We start from the raw sequence: 17,614 nt of genomic DNA, 5'->3' as shown, positions 1-17,614 counted from the left end.
CAAAAAAGAAAGACTAACCAACTACCTATATCATTTTTAAGAATGACCTGTGCAAAGACTACACTAAAGTACACTAACTGCTCTCCATTAGACAAGTAAATTGCTAAGTAGTCTGCCATCTGTCATCACCCATTAAGTGTGTGTTCAGCTACGACAGTATCAACAAACAGAAAGTGACTATAATTTCATGCAGGCATTAATACAAGTATATTAGAAAATATCTGGTGGTCTCTTGCCTACATCCTTTATAGTTCTTTCAAGTCAGACTCACATTTACACACTGCTGCAATTCCAGACTCCCAATTTTCCTTAAGTGTTATTCTACAGTTGTGCAGAAGGTTAATGTGAACTGAACTCAAAACATACATGAAAACGAAAGCTTTTTTCAAACTACAATTATCGAGGGACTGATTTTTACTACTGAATTACTCACTAGAAAATAGTTTACTTCACAGATGCTTTGAAATGTAAACTTAGAATCATAGAATCAATTAGACTGGAAAAGACCCTGTCACAGGATGCTCCATCTCTCAGTATGCCTGCCTTAGTTTCCCTCTATGATTCAATTGCCTTTTGTCTCTCAATTTTACAGACCCAGGTCTGGAGAGGAAAGATTCCCATGGGAAAGGAAATGGCCTAGCAAGCTCTGAGCTAGTAACAACCTTGGAAGTACTAACAGAGGGACAAGTTGATGTTCGTAACACCAGCTGCCCTGGGTGTTGAACAACACAGAGTCCAGCCCAGCCACAGCCAGGCCCAAAATGGAGACAAAATAAGAATGAACAGATAAACAAAAGAGTTTGCTTGGTGAGAAAAGGGCCTTCTTGGGTTTTTCCACTGTTTCCCTTTTATTCTACAATGAGAGATTTTGGGGGTACAGCTGAATAGTTAAATGAGAGGAGTCAATCCACTTTGTTCTATAAAAGCCTGGTCTCATCTTTGATCAAGGAGACTCCTGAACACTTTCCCAGGAGGTTGCTGGACCTTCCCCTCTCCAGCAAGGATACCTGCCAGAGAGATTAGTTCTCTGGAGTTGAGGACTGGGACAAAGGAACACCTGGCTGTGTGACAATGAGAGATAATTAACTCCCTTAATTGTCTTTATTAGTTTATTTGACATTAAGCAGTCTTTCATCATTAAGTTTTAAATTTTAAGATTTTAGGATCCTTTTAAAGTCTGTAATTAATGTTCTAGATCTAGTATAAGACTTGTTAATAAGCTGCTAGCATTTAAATTGTTCACCTTTACTGACTGATTTGACTACTAGTGGTATATTTTATTGTCAAGATACCTTTTGTTCTATAGCTACGACATTCTGTTCTGATCTCCCAATTTCCCCACAACTTGATTATGCTTGTGTCTTTAACCTTAAAACAGTTAAGACCCAGTTCTCTCTGCAATAAATCTTGTTCTGTGCATACGCATCTCCTCTTCTATCTCATCCCATTTGGGACAGACCCTTAACATTATCAAGTCTAACCTAACAGGCATTAACCCAACATTGCCAACTCCACCACTAAACTATTTCCCTAAGCACCATATCTGCATGTCTTTTAAATACCTCCAGGGATGGTGACTCAATCACTTCCCTGACCAGCCTGTTCCAGTCTGTGATAACCCTTTCTGTGAAGACATTTTTCCTAATAACCAATACAAATGTTCACTGATACAACTTCAGGCCATTTCCTCTTGTCCTATCAGTTCAAAAGTTCTCAAGACAGTTCAGAAAGGAGGCTGTAAAAAAAGCTGAGAAACTTACTGAAGTCAATGTTCTAAGAGGGCTAGAATTTTGTCAGCCTTACTGATGCTCACATGGCCAAAATTTTAATTAAAACAAGCAAATCGGAAAGCCTTTAAGTTTCTTAAGTTTCCACCAGGCTAATATTTGTGCTACATTAAAAAAGACAAATATGATAGGTACCTTTCCCTTGTCTGTAACAAGCTGACGAAAATGGAGCCATCCTTCCTTGGAGGCATCACCAAAAACCTCCGAAGAAGAATCTTTTCGGGAACCAGAGTCTTCTGAAGATTTCTGGCTGTCTGGAACCTAACAAAAACACCACAGAAAGAATGCACAGTGTACTTCTAAATATATTTCTCTACAATCCCTAGATACAAGATGTTTTTCTCTTTAAAAGCTGACACCTCATTCAGAAAAAAAACCCTAAGAATATCCCTCTATGAAAACATTATTTAATAGTGACCTTACACATCCCAAGAATATTTTGAGTAACTGCAGTAGTCTTAAGACTCTTAAGTTTTTACATAAGCACGCCAGAAGTATGCTTGTTTACAGAAGCTGAGGAAAATGAAATATCAAGGACCATGTGGTGAGCCTAGAAAAAAAGAGACCACGCTTACTTATGTGATGCATACAACACCAATTAGGGAAAAAAGTTTAGAACCAATTTACATATCAAAATTAATCACAAGTAAGAATAATTTGATGAGTAGCAATTCCAATAAACTTTATGTCTGTGTTTTACACATGACTTTGTATAGCCGAATTGTATTACTCATACAGCTTGTCACAGTGGTATGTATTAACTCTTTAAGAGTTGTTATGTACATATACACCTACCTTAATCCCCTTTAAACTAGATACATGCTTAATGGATCTGTTGGGAGAAAAACAAATAATAAAATGAGATTTTTTGGTATACTTTAAGTAACAGTTCTCCAAATTAACTGATAATTTTAATGAACTTACGATTTGCCCTCTTCTCTGTAGTCATCCAGTCCTTCATCATATGACTTTGATCTCTCAGTTTTTGCAGCAGGCTGGCAATCCAGGACACCAGGCCAGATTGATTCTACAAACAAATAGAAGTTTTTGCAGTATTAAGAACCCTGAATCACATTTTTACAATATATTTCAAGCAATGAAGAGTTTATAATTTTCACTCCTATTCTCCAGAGTGTAAAAGGAGAAAAGTTGCATGAGAAAAATACTGAAATCAACACTCACCATGATCATGTGAAAGCTGTCGCCGAATTAAAGGGATTTGAGATGTGGGACTGGGAGGAACAGTCGTTATAGCTGGTGCTTGAGAAGCAGATGCAGAAATAACAGCAGAAGCAGGAATGTGTGCAATATCATGGTCAATACTAGGACTAGTTGGTTCATCTACAAAGGTAATATGCCACATATTAAATTGACATTAAATATTTTAATAAAATGCTCAGACTAACTAGCTGCCTGAACTTCTCATTATTGGAATATCAGATTGTCTTAAACACAAAATCTTTCAAACAAACATAAGGGTCCAATTAATTAATGCTGTCAAATGTACTTTTTTTTTTACAAAAGAGGAGCCTCTTTCATTTTGTAGGAATGTTAATTGCACATTAGAGACAAGGGCAAAAAACATTATATCTGATTACAGATTTTGCTCTGAGTGAATGAAGCAGGAATTTTTTGCTAAACTGTAATATTATTTTCAAATAGACTATTTTTGTTCATGTGCATAAGTGCAAAAACACACTTCTTAAATCAGTAAGTCTAAACTCAATAGACAGATAGGTACAAGTTCCTAGAGTAAAATATGGGCAGACTACCAAAAACTGTTCGCTTCCAACAAGTGTTCAAATAATAAAGGCATATTACAAGCAAACTAAAAAGCATTTAAACATATTGCCAGCATCCAAAGAACCCCCCATCCTCCACACATTCCAATAAAGACGTATTCATATTTTTAAAAGATGGCACTACTACATACCAATTAGTTCTTCCACTAATTGTTCATACAAACGATTGCATGCCATACATGCCCAGCACCTCCCAGTCTCAACAGCCACAAGGGTCATCATGAAAGACTCCAAAAAGCTTTAAGTATCTCTAGTATTTAACTCGTTTCTTACAATATGGAAGATGACAAAAGATACATTTTCAATCATTCTGAGAAAAGAGCCATAACATCTTCTAGAACACATTACTAAGACTAGAAAAATAATTCTACTTCATGCTCCGATAGAAGAGCAGATAAGGAAACAAAAAAAAAAAATCAAGTCACAAGCAGGGGCTGAACTGTACTGCCATAATGAATATGAATGAATTCTAGGTGCTAAGAATTGTAATATGCAGAGCTACTGAAAAGCCTATTGAAATCAATGAACACTCACAGACAGAGGTTTATTCTTTGCTTTGTGCAAACACAACTGAGTGTGCTGCATTGTGCTTTTCCAACAGCCACTGTTAAGGCAGCACTTGTACCACCAAAATTTGGCAATGCACATTCAAAACAAGACAATAAAACAACTAAAGTACAAAAAAGTTTAGCAATAAAAACTCTCTAAATTGTCTAGAGTGGAAAACAATTTTTTAAGGTATAGATCAAAAAAGCATACTACAAAAAACCCAGCTGCAAACTAGAAACATTCAGAAAAAACAGCAAGCAAAAGAATTCACAGCAAACCTGTGATACTATAGTTTAAAACATTTCTAAGTGCATCCACAGTGATAAACTAGAAGCATTTACAAACCTCTTCTCTACAGCAACTAGGATCTAGAAAGAACCTCAGTTCTACTTAATTTAAAACTACACCAGCTCACTCTCCTATTGCCTTATTTCATATGCACAGCTTCCCTGCAGCAAACCCTAAAAGAAGTACACTGTCGTTGACTGAGGAATACAACCACTCATTGAACACTTAACTAGTTTATAGCAAGCAAACTGGCAATGCTCAGGTCTAGGTTACTTATTTTACAGACTTAACTCAAAATGTCAGTCTCTACTGCCAAAAGCTGCAAAAATGCTACTGCTTGAAATCGATCTGCACAAGCTGTGAATACAGAAGTGCTAGGCACTACTACACCATTTGCCACAACACTTAAAGTGCTTAAAGAAATAGGCAAGATTTAAAGAAACTGCAAATGACATTGCTACAGGAGGAAAATAACTCCGTTCAATCCCTGAAGAGGCTGAAGGTCAGCTAATAGTAAGCTTTTACATAATGCAAAGTTAATATAGAGCAAACCATGACATACACCATATGAGCTGCTGCCTACTAATTTAATACACGGGCAAACTCCACTGCTGCTGACCAGTAAAAATCAAAACTCCAACAACTATTTATAAATCCCTTGTATTGTGACATTCCTCTTCAGTGCTTTCAGTACTTGTTTTCCTTTTCTGTCTCCTTGGTTAATTGGTGTATTTGCATCCCAAAATTCCTCATGCAGCATGGAAAAGGATATGTTCAGCTCACCAATCAATGAAAACTACTGCATTTGAAACCCAGTGAAGTGAACAGAACAAACAAGCCTGAGGAGAAGCCACACAAAATATTTCTCTTTGTCACCCCACGGATTACCACTGTCCCTTTAAATACTTGTAACAAAAAGGTAAAAGACTCCAGGACTACTTGAAGTCTTACTTTTCATCTGAGAAAAGGATACAATTTGTTCGGTGGCTACTAGTGAATGAGCCACTGCGGTGACAGAGCTACCTTTGGCAAAGATGCTGCTTGTCACCTTTGTTTGAATACAAGCATGACACTGGTCAGAAGTTGCAAAGAGTGATTTGTCAGGAAGAGCTTTATAACGCAAAAACATTTATAGGGAGTAAGACAATGAAAACTTGTAATGAACAGGCAACACAGCTCTAAATACAGTTAACTTGCAATAACTGATTTGCTAGCTAAAGCAGAGAGGAATCTGTGTATCAAAACACACTGGTATTGCAGTGCAGCTGGAGATAACAGACCTACAAAGATAGGGAGCATCTCTACACAGTGTAAGTGATCTGGAAAAATACTATTTTTCTGACTCTGCAAAGACAAAAATTAATACTGAATGGGCTCAGAGGCAGAACTAGGATTACATGGGTTAGAGAGCATGACAAAGAGGACATAATAACCCCACTCTGTGGATGAGGAGCTAAGGAACAGGTATTAATACATCTTGCAAATATTCAAAGGAATGAAAATAAAAAAATAACTGAAAAAAAGCACAGATCTCTATCATACCCCTACTATGCTGCTACAATACAATCTTATAATGATTAATATAGTATTTAATGCCTTTGTTTATACCTAAATCTCCTCAAACAGTCCTCCAGGATTAAATATGAAGGTTTGAAAGTAAGAATCTGAACACTTGAGCACAGAACAGGGCGCATTTTGAGAAACTTAAATGGAACTTCAATGAACCACAGAATTATTCAGGCGGAAACGAACCTTGCGAAGTCCTGCAGCCACATCTCCTCCTCTGAGCAGCATTAGCACTGAATTCAGGGCTTTTATTCAAGAAGTGCCAAACAGAGGGGAAGGATCAGTATCCTGGCTGTGCTCTTATTCATGCAGACCAGTGTTGGTCTTCAATACCATGAGGTGCTGGTACCACTGCAAGAGATTAGTCTATTCCAGGAGCAAGACTTACCACTTGTCCTTGAATTTCAAGAGGTTCCTATCACACCATCCCTCTGGGCTAAGCCCTTCTGAATATGCCTTTGCATGTGCTGACTGCACCATCTAGTTTGGCATTGTCTGCAAACTTGCTGAGTATATTCCATTTCCTCTCTAGGTAATTGATAACAGTATTAACCAAGATGGACCTCGAAGAACGCCACTGGTAACCAGCCACCAGGTACAATATGAATACTTAGCCACTACCCTTTATACACAATGATCCAGTTTTCCTAGGGATCCATCTGGCTGGAGAGCAGCCCTGTGGAAAGTGACCTGGGAGTCTTGGTGGACAAGCTCTGCATGAGTGAGCAGTGCACTGCAGTGGCAAAGACAGACAACAGGATGCTGGGCTGCATCAACAAGGGCATCACCATCAGAGATAAAGAAGTCATCATCCTGTTCTACTCAGCGCTTGTCAGACCACACCTGGAGTGTTGCGTTCAGTTTTGGTCCCTGCTCTACAAAAAAAATGCAGACAGGCTGGAGAGGGTCCAAAGAAGGGCCACAAGGATGATCAGAGGACTTGAGGACCTGCCATATGAGGAAAGGCTGAGAGAATCTGGTTTGTTCAACCTTAAGAAGAGAAAGCTTAGGGGAAACCTTATTACCATGTAGCAGTACATAAAGGGTGGCTGCCAAGAAGCTGGAGACTCCCTTTTTATAAGGAGTCATATGGAAAACACAAGGAGTAACAAGTACAAGTTACTCCTGGGGACATTCTGATTGGACTACATAAGAAAATTTTTCACCACAAGAACAGTTAGACATTAGAGTAATCTCCCAAGGGAAGTGGTGGATTGCCCTGACTCAGCTTAACAGGGTGCTGATCTCATATAAACTATAGTATAGTGTGTACGTTGGACCAGATGCTCCTTGAGGTCCATTCCAACCTGGCTTTCTATGATTCTTGGATCAGGTACATGTTTAAAGACGCCTCATAGTACTTAATGCAAATGTAGTTACTCACAGATCTCGCGGAATTGTAACCATGTTGCTCTTTGTAAAAAAGCTCAGCCTTCTGCAGAAGGCTACTGGTAGGTAACTCACTGCTTTCTGTCTCCAAAGCAAAGGACTAACAGAGTAATTAAGAACATAATCTTAATTCAACAGGGACACAGATATGAAGTTCTCCGTATAGTGCATGCTTCCAGACCTAGGAAGAGATCTTCATACACACACAGGCAAAGAAGTTAAAAGAAGGTCCATCTCAAAGTCTCCTCAGTTCCAAGAATCCTCAAAAGAAGCTGAATTTAAGGTAGAGACATACTAATATATACAATTTTTCTTAAAAGCCTGTCAGGAAGACAAATCAGTAAGACAACCACGTATACAGTTTCACTTGTGTAGTGAAAATGCAAGAAAACCAATGTAACAAAAATTAATTGTTCAAACAAAAATAAAACTATTTGGATCTAAGCCTGCAATCACGCAGGACGGCACAAGAACTAACAGACTAACAAATACCCCATAAGGTTGAATTTCTGTTACAGATCTTTAAGTACAAGCTCTTGCGTCTTACACTTCAACCTCCAAGAGTAAAAACTCTAATTTCTAAGCCTAAAAAGCATTATTTTGAAAGAAAATACACAATTGCCTGGTTACATCATGACTTGCCACCTTATTTTTTGAAAAAAGACCCTTTAACAAGGTTTTTGTTAGTTTTTAGGTATTTCCAGCACTGATTGTCTTTAAAAAGAAGTTCTGCTTTACATAATGATCCTCTTGTAGCATGGAAACATGTCTGCATGCTGAACACATTCATTTCTGTAAGCCACAGAAACACAGGACTGGAGAACAAGCCTCCTGAATCATTAAATCCAGCCCTCTGCTAACACACTCATGTAAAGAATATGTTTATTACACTGAGTCTCATGCAAACAGAAAAAGGCTTTCCAAGATTATTCTTCATGTGAGACTATTCTGAAAACCTCATCTATGACAGCCTCCTGCTTATTTCAGTGTTAAACAAATGTATAACTATCTTTCCATACAAAGTAATTCAAAGCAATTGCATGTTTCTCTTCACAGTATTACCCCACTGCATAAAAAAGTACAATTCTCAATATACTGGGGTGGGGGGCAAGACCATCGATGGCATTCCTTGCAATTATTACTCTAAGTTTTAGTGATATACTAAGGATGATTTATCCTTTGAAAATCTGACCCACCACCAAATAAATCTGATTCTTCTACTCAACTGAAACTCTTCTAGATGTTATGAATTATTGACTTCAAATTTTAAGCTTTAATTAAAACAGATTTTTGAGTTACGGAAGCATTTGAATGGTATTTAAAATGCTAATTTGTAATTTTGTGTTCTGGCTGCTATACTTTAGAATACCACAATGATTTAAAAATTGTTCTTTGGATAAGAAACACTGAACTTTTCAGCCTGAAGCAATAGTGATTTGGCAGGCCACACTGCAGAAACAGTGAAATAAAAATAGAAGATTGATGCTTATCTTAGAAACACTGATGACATGTTAAAAGCTGTGCCAATGCTATCATTAAATAATGGAAGGAATAGTCCCTCAAAAATGAACATCTGTTAGCTCTAATTTCTATTACAGTTACATTTGTATTTTCATAGTATGGAGTAGCTAGACAGGAACTTGCATTAAAATTTCCTTAACACATTCCATACCAACCGTCTTCAGCCACCATTTGCCCCTAAGGTATCCAACATTTTGGGTTGACAAGCCATGATCTCTGCTGTAGAAGTTTGAGATTTAGAATTTCTCTCTGCCTGATGCTTATGTCACAGGAGAAAACAGAAGTAATACATTACCCAATTATTTCTATACTGCATATGATAATATTTCTGGTTGTTTCCCTTAACTTTTCTCTATTCCTACCACCATAACTCTTTTCAATGTGTTATGGAAGTGCATCAATTTGTTTTCTAGTTTTAAGAATATAACTGCATTCAGCAGTGTGTACACATTCTCATCTTCTGTGCTAGAGTCTAAGCAGCCTGCACAGAGAGGAATAAACATGTAGGGTGAGGAGAGGAATGGTATGGCATTTATTTAACTAGAAAAAGACAGCAAACTCATTACCCCTTCAAAAAAGCACTTGGAATTATGAATATGACTTATTTAAAGGTACTGGTAAGACAAACCCTATACACCACTGCTTCCAGAAGAATGTCACCACATGTACAATAAAGATGTCTGAAACATTCAACTAATGTTGAGTATTTTAGAATGCTTCAAATCCTAATTTCTTAGTTAATTTACTTTAGTAAAACAATATTTGGTTAACAAAGTAAGATAAGGTTGAGTAGAATTCACTAGAAGGCAGCAAAATTTATCCTGTTCATCAACAAGTACCCAAATGCTTTTATTATCACAGGATTTTGTAGTAAAACAGAGACTGCAATACAGTAAAAAAAAAAAGTTTTTGAAAACTAGCATGAAGATCAGCTCTTAAAGCAAGGTGAAAAGCAGAGCCTGCCTGTTTACTAGCACAGAAATCACTATGGTTGGTTGCCTGTGCTAAGGTAGAAGCAATAGAGAGATAAAACTATGAGTGGTGTGGATAGGGTGAATCAAGATCAGCAGTCTGCTGGTCATTTACAGTATCTTTACGAGAAATTCAGCCAGCAAGAATCAGGTTTAAAAAAAAACAAAAAACAAAACCAAACCAAAACAAAAAAACACCTCAACACATTCACACACAAAAAGGTGGAATATATCGTGGTTAAAGCTGTGAAACTCCTGGTAAATCTTTATTTAAATCAATACAAGGTATTGGATAGCAAAATTTTACTGTAGTACAAAAGAGAATGGAGACATTTATGGAGCACTTAATACCACATTTGGCTCATGAACACTGTAAAGTGCAAATGGTTGGAGATTAGAAAGTACCAAGTATCATATATCCTTGTTCTGTTATTGCAGCCGAAGAGAGGACGCTCATCTAATTTTTACACCTGGGTGTTATCAAGGCCTATCCAAATATTTTTATCTGGCTAATTTTCTTTCAGTTATTCACAAATTAATAGTGTAATAAAGTGACCTAAAATTTTTCTAGGGTAAAGATGTACTAGATATTTTCAAAAATGGGATCACACCTCTGAGGAAAAGCCTTCATACTTATCCGATGCTATCTCATGCCTAAAAGAAAAGATCTGAAATTGAATGACTATGGGCTTGTTTGATTAAAAAAAAAATAATAATAAAAAAATCAACAAACTTCAAGATGGTGTTTATTTCAGCTAAGTATTTTAAAACATATCGATTTAAAATTAATTTTCATGACAACACACTGTGAAGCTGGAAAGAATATTCACCCACTAGCAATGGCCAAGGCACTACACTGCACTGACAGCTAGACATACTGCAGTCAGGTTAAGTACTGAAGCAGTTTCTCCAGTTCCACTCATATGGGTAGTTCAATCCAACTCCCAGATTGAGTTGAAAAAAATCCTTTTTTTAACTGCTTTTTACTCTACAATGAATAGTGTAAGAAGGAAAAAAAAGTTTTGAGCAAGCTGAAAATCTCAGACATGCACATGAGACAACTATGTTCCAGAAATGTATCAAAATAACTATATTCTGAATCAACCTTTTCTCAAGAGTTACAAAAATCTTGAATAGTGTTCTAATTTCCATCCCCAGTGCAGGTTAACACCTCCAAAGTTACTCAGTAGGTCAGACATTTATTATCTGCTGTTCTCAAATAAATTGTTTACATATTGTAAGTCTAAAAAAAATATACAAGGAGCAACAACTGCTAAAATAGTCACTGATGGAGATAATGTTGTAGGGTTTTTTTACTAGCCTAGAGTGGGTTGGTTTTTTTTAGTAGCCTAGAGAACAGGTGAGACAATTTGTGGGTAAAAGTCATTATCTTTCATTAGACTATCTGGTATAGTTTGAGAGAATAGCAAGTATTTCAAGAACAGACTCTTTCCTTGGATCTGAAATAGAAACAGCAACTTTCCAAGCTAACCACAGTGCTCTGCATTTAGTAGCACACAGAAAGTACTGAAGTCTGCAATACCAGAGTATGGTTTTCTGTAAAACCAGCAGATTCCTTATTCCCCAAGAACATCTGCTTACCTGAAGAAGAGTCTGAGTAGACAGTATTTTGCCCAATTTTTTCAAATAAATCATTTTTTTCCTACAAATGATACTACATCTACCTACTAGGTTTGCTCTTACCAGATCTTGTTTCTATTAGCAAATGCAAACCAAAATTTAATCTCTCAGCTTCAGAACAACCTTTTATGAAAACACTACTGTCAAAAGGCAGCTCCTCCAGTAACCCACTATAATCCCACAAGAATCTGCTGCAATCTGAATCAAGTTCAATGGTAACTCTGACTTCTGTTTGTGGTGCAAGTCACCATGCTATTATTACAAGAGACAATCTAGTATCATTTTGACATGTTTTTTTCAAGAACAGGTTAGTCATAAAATACCACTGCAGAAGCCAACTGTTTCTGGCTGAATTTCTACCAAAGTATGGTCTGGCCATACTTATTACTTTTAACAAACAGAAAGTGGTAACAAAAATCAACACACCATGAAGTAGCTAAAATAATACATTACCTTGGAAAATACTTATTGCCCCCAAATTTCTATTTTTACACTCCTCCAAAGAGCTACTTCAGAAAGTGCATTTATGAAATGAAAAATAAAACTTAATACTGCAAAAACCATTTATGTTGATGTAAACATAGGGGAAGCAGTCAACACCAAGGTACATCTGTATTCAAAGTAACATCCTTCTCAATCTGTAGAAAGGGGCGCAGCAGAGGCTGGTCAGGGGGACAAAAAGAAAAAACCCAAAGCAGAACACAAAACAGAAAAATCCACATTATTTTTCTTCAGAAGAGCTAAATAGCCTTTAACTGAATTTCAACGTAGATCTAGGGTTTTATCTGCCTGATGAAGTATGGCTTTTAGCAAGTCAAGCTGTAATTAAGCATGACAGTGGAATAAGCTAAGTTAGAAACATGCATACTAATTCTAACTGCAGAAGATGCCCACTCTTACTGGCATTTCATACTCTTCCTGTTCAGAGAGGGTCATTTCATCTTCAATGTGCTGGAGCTGTGGAACAAAGTTTCCACAGAACCTGTACTGGCACAAGAATTTCTTGCTAGGCAGACAGCTCACAGTAGAGTGTTGGCTCAGGCCATACCCTTGCTTTAGTAGCACCACGTTTTAGTATTTCTGGAGTATTTAGGAAGTTCCAGTCCAAGAGACTAAGGACCTCAGAGGAATTTGCACAGTCCCATGGGGTGTTATGCCAAGAGGCTGCAATGGAGAGTAACAACTCTTTCTTCTGAACTGCCCAGCTGCTACCAGAATGCAGTACAATTGGCATGTTTAATGCTTCTTTGACTTTTAATCCATCTTTAATTTTATCTCTAATCTAAATTTCTCTAAAATCTGAAAGCAAGCCACAAGAGTAAGAGTTCATGGCAAATCTTTGTCAAAATCAATATATGAGACTGTGTAGAAAAGCTTGGGTTTGCTTTACACAAACTTAATCTGACATTTACACAACACTTAAATTGTACTGGATTACAAAACTCCCAGCCAGCACTCCTGAAGGAGCACAAATACTGCAAGTAACTTAAATCAAGTATCCAACACTGATTTTAAGCATAGCAGTAAAAAAGCCCTGCAGGAAGACTGCTTACATGCCTTACAAACCTGTACTAATCAATTAGGGTCGAAAGAAGATTCCAAAATTATACTGGATCCTGATTCATCCAGTAATAAAGAAAATAAAATCCGTAAAACTCCCACTCAAAAAGGAAAACCACACATGAAATCCATATGCTAGCTAAGAAAGCATCTTTGTTACATCTTAAGGAAATTCTGTCAAAAGAACATAATTATTATACCTTTTGTATTATTTCCATTCTTCAATGCACACAAAGCTTCTTCACTATTTTTGGTTATTTACTTTAAACTAGTAGCAGAGACTACAGATAATTCTAGGGGAAAAAAATCACTGCTGCAGTTCCACAATAGAAGATAATTGTGCTAAGACAACGCATCTGTAACTCCTTAACCTAATCTGTACAAAAACTGAAGAGTATTAAGAAGAGTTGTTTTTGCATACATGAGTTTGAGAATAAAAATTATTTTCTAAATAATTATTATACTAAATTCAAGTACACGCAGTCAAGTATAAATCAGTCAATCCATGTGGAGTATGTTCTGCAGGCATCTAGACTCCAAAAGATTAAACCAGCCACAACAAAAGAAAATTCAACTCAACAACAGCAGGGCAAGGACAACACAGGCATTAAATCCTTGAGTAGAACAGAAATGCTCTGCCACTGAAACTCTTTCTTCACCAGACAACTCCAATTCCTCACATATCCAGAACTAGACTGTACTTCCCTTGATTTACAATCCTTCCATGAGAGTTCCTCTTTTTTTCCAAATTATCTCAGAAGTGCTCAGACCCCTGTATAAGCTTCTTATAATTCCAACCTGTTTGTGTCCCAGCTCCCAGGAGAATCTTTGTGTCTTCCCAAATTCTGCTCCCACAAACCCTTTAATTCATATCCACATCAGCACCCTTACTTGCAAATTCACTTCATTTTATCCTTTCACCTCAAACAGCTTTCCTCTCTCTCATATCTGTCTCAGAAAGCTTTAACCTTACCTATTCAAATGATGAAGTCTTTTTCACAAACCACTCATATGGATTTGCATCCATATTCTTTCTTTACTGGATTCCAAAGTTATTTTTTACTAGGAGAAATAAAAATCTTCTGAAAGGTGCTGCAAATGCTATTGGCCACATATATCACATGAGCATATAATGTGGAGTGACAACCAGATGCAGTTATATAATGCAGACTTCTCCAGGGGGTTAAGTTCTAGAAAAATATTACATCACTGTAGGCTTTTTTTACACTGATCCTCCAGGACTCCAAACAAGACATAACATTTTTTTCCTCCACTGAAAAATACTTTGTTTTACCAATCTAGTATTACTCTAGATGAGAAAAGAGCTGTCACACCCCTTAACCTCAGGGTTTACAGGAACAGCAGCCAACTACCTGGCACGGTGCTCTCCATCTTTAGCAGAGAAAAGCATTTGATGTACACTGGAATAGTTTAACTCACCAATAAATGGAATAGAAGCCAAGGAGTCACCAGGTGGGCTGGAACCTGATGCTTTCCTTTCTTCTATTCTTTTAATGTGGACTTCCCTCCGAGCATCATTAGGTAACCAACAGGTAGTGTCCGAGGCTGTCTCTTGGTCATTTACAGCAAGGATGTAGGACTGATGCCTCAAAGGCTGTGGAGTTTGGAGGCCAGAAGGTGATTTGTCTCGCATGACCACTATTTCTTTGTCATTTTCCTGAACATCCGTTTGTAGAGTTTCAGGCTCATGGACATCTTCCCTTTCAAAATCATGAATCTTTTGTCTGATGGAACCGTCTACATTGTCAGAGGTAGTTGAACTCTCACTTGTTTGAACAAGTTTGGTGGAAGCTGGAGACAGAGAGGAGGGTTGGGTGGTTTTGCCAGTTTCTGTTTTGTGATCAGGAGCACCTTCTGCTCGGATCCTTGACTGTTGGTTTAACAGACCACTCTGATGCAAGTGATTTACCGTTCTTTGGTCTTTGCTGGCAATAGCATCTAGTCCTTGGTTAAGGGGAAATGATGGTTTTGCTGCATAGGGAGCAGAGTTCTTCAAAGAGCTACTTTTAGAACTTCTGGCTGGTGTGAGAGACAATCTCTCCTGTGAAACAGCTGTAGGTCTTGAAACTCCCCCAGGAGTTTGCAAATCTCGAGAAGACTGTAACATTTTTATATCTGGTGGAACCTTCTGAAAATGAGAACCAGGCAGAGAAGCTCTACTACCTGTTCTCCTGTTCTCTGAAATACAAGCACTTGGTGCCATAGGATAATTCTGACCTCGAAGGGACATATGAAATGCATGCTGTCTAGATCTCTCATAAATACCTCGCCGATCATCTTGTTCAGTAAACCCTGTCCACTTGTAAGTCTTTCTCCTATCTCCACCAGTATCTGCAATCAGATTCTCTGAACGAAAATTTTCTAGCACTTCACCCTGTTTGCTGAGATAATCCCATGACTGAGCCCTGTGATTCCTAGCATTAACTGAAGGTGAAGTTAGAGTATCTTGTGAAGCACTTCGTGGCCACTCTTTCATCAACACGGGATCTTCAAGCCTTTCCTGGGATACACTTCTCTGCCGAACCTGAACAGACTGCGGAACCCTGTCATGAGAGGTGCTCCTGCGCCGTACCTGGGAAGCAGTGCGATTTGGCACCACTTGATTATAATCAGTTGTATTCTGAGATGCTGCTCTTAAACTATCTAATCTTTCCTGTATTGTTCGGGAGCCATACATGTGCATGCGCCTATTATCAATGTACTCTTTGTAAGTTTTGTAGGTCTTCCAGTCTATATGCTGGTGGGACGCTGGAGAACTGTAATGATTAGTAGAGACTGAGGGCGAGTCTGTGACTTGAGCAGGAGGTCTAGTGCTCGGGATTCCTTCTGGACATACTACATAATTAGAAGCTTTACTTAGTGTTCCAGTTGGATCGACTGGCCTTGTTATTGGAGTCTGGGGAAGTACAACGGCAGTGGACACTGAAGAAGATGGTGATGTGGTCCGTCCTTTTAGACTGGTTTGATCTTTTAAGCCATATCTTACTTCCTCTGTCCTGTGTATTGGACCAGCCTGATTATTTCTACAAGATGGCAAATCTACAGCCTTCTCAGAAGGCACAATAACAGTCCTTACAGTTTCATTGCAAACACACACAGCTGTATTTGATTTTGCTATGTCTGTTGGTGATGGAGGCACTTGTATTTCCATTCTGTAGGTCCTCTCTGGCTGTGTCAATGCCCGTACAGGTCTACTGACTTGCTGCTTCCCCAGCGAGAAGTCAGAAGGTAGCTTGTCACCAGCTTGTGCTATAACAGAAGCTGTGGATGTCAGGCGTGGGTAACATACTGGCGGTGGTTCAGGTATGTTGTGGGCGTTACCACTGTAGGCTTCATTGCCTTTCAGGTAGGCATCTTGGGAATACGCCTGTGGAGAGAAGATTAAGTGAGTATTCAGTAGTGAGGGACATGGAAAAGTTCACCATCTAGCACTTGCACTACCGAGCTTCAAGAAAGGGAACAAAAGTACAAAATTCATATTATTTATAATTTTAGATAAAATGTTAGTTAGAAAGATAAAAATAGCATTCTGTCCCCTTAGTGAGCAGAAAAAGATCAAGCAAAATCATTACATACGCTCCCCCTCCCTCAACAATTAAAAACTTAACTGATGACCAATTCTAGCAAATGCTGCAGGTAGGCACTGAGAGGTTTCCCAAAATTCACAAGCAGAAAACACAGTACTTTTCTCCCCCCTAATTTTGTTTTCTATCATGATGTTTTACAAATTCTTCTTGTTTAAGCTTCACATTGCTGGAAACTAGAATTTCACAGGAATTGACAGGTTAAAGTGCTGCATAATAAATTCAGCTAGCACTAGAAAATTCCCTATTCGCTTAAAAGAACTCTGCTCATTTAACACAGTACATATGAAAAATACACACAAATGGACATATGCTCCTAAGATGTCTTCTACATAAAAGCTACTGTTCCTGAACACAAAATGAATAAACTGAAGCAGTAACATCTTTGCTGTAAACCAACACCCTCTAAGTCATCTTAAATTTTACAGGAGACAGCCAGTACATGACACACAAATCTCACTGTAAAAATATTAATCATATGTAACATTTTAAACTTCAAGTAACAAACAGCATGAAAATTCATCATATATATCCACTACTGACCATACACTATTAAAACACAAACTAAATTTTTAGATTAGTATCCTTAGAGCATTTATGTTTAAAAGCCTGACTACTGAGAAAAAAAATCTTATATTACACTTAATACCCTTTTGTAACCTTTTAGAAAAGCAGCATTTATCATTGTGAAATTAAGAGAACTTTCAAATAAATCAGGAAGAAGCATACAGCATACTTAAGACAATATCCTGTTATTGAAAGACTTCAGCATGACTTTGTTCAGTTTAAACATAAATGAAATAAAGAGCCAACACAGAGCTTGCCAATGCAACAGAAGATTAAAATTATTTCTCAGGGCTTTTACACACTTAGGCGTGGTATCATATCCCAGCATTTTTGTCCAAATCATAACATGCTCAACTCCAGAATATGAA

The 17,614-nt window shown here is 37.7% G+C and overlaps 1 protein-coding gene across 3 annotated transcripts in view; it reads right to left on the bottom strand.

Annotated features, from left to right (window-relative positions):
* Positions 1 to 17,614, bottom strand: part of ARHGAP21 (Rho GTPase activating protein 21) — a 111,874-nt gene that overhangs the window by 11,973 nt on the left and 82,287 nt on the right. For all 3 annotated transcript variants that reach the window (XM_051609961.1, XM_051609960.1, XM_051609963.1), the window contains 5 exons: positions 14,515 to 16,462; positions 2,970 to 3,128; positions 2,712 to 2,814; positions 2,583 to 2,619; positions 1,923 to 2,048 (listed from right to left, as the gene is read on the bottom strand). In XM_051609961.1, coding sequence (XP_051465921.1) covers positions 1,923 to 2,048; positions 2,583 to 2,619; positions 2,712 to 2,814; positions 2,970 to 3,128; positions 14,515 to 16,462 — 2,373 coding nt within the window. The remainder of the gene's footprint in view (positions 1 to 1,922; positions 2,049 to 2,582; positions 2,620 to 2,711; positions 2,815 to 2,969; positions 3,129 to 14,514; positions 16,463 to 17,614) is intronic.

Source organism: Apus apus, chromosome 2 (assembly GCF_020740795.1).
Source record: "Apus apus isolate bApuApu2 chromosome 2, bApuApu2.pri.cur, whole genome shotgun sequence".
Lineage (NCBI taxonomy): Eukaryota > Metazoa > Chordata > Aves > Apodiformes > Apodidae > Apus > Apus apus.
The sequence above is the reverse complement of the archived record's forward strand: the minus strand, read 5'-3'. Positions and strand labels throughout refer to the sequence as shown.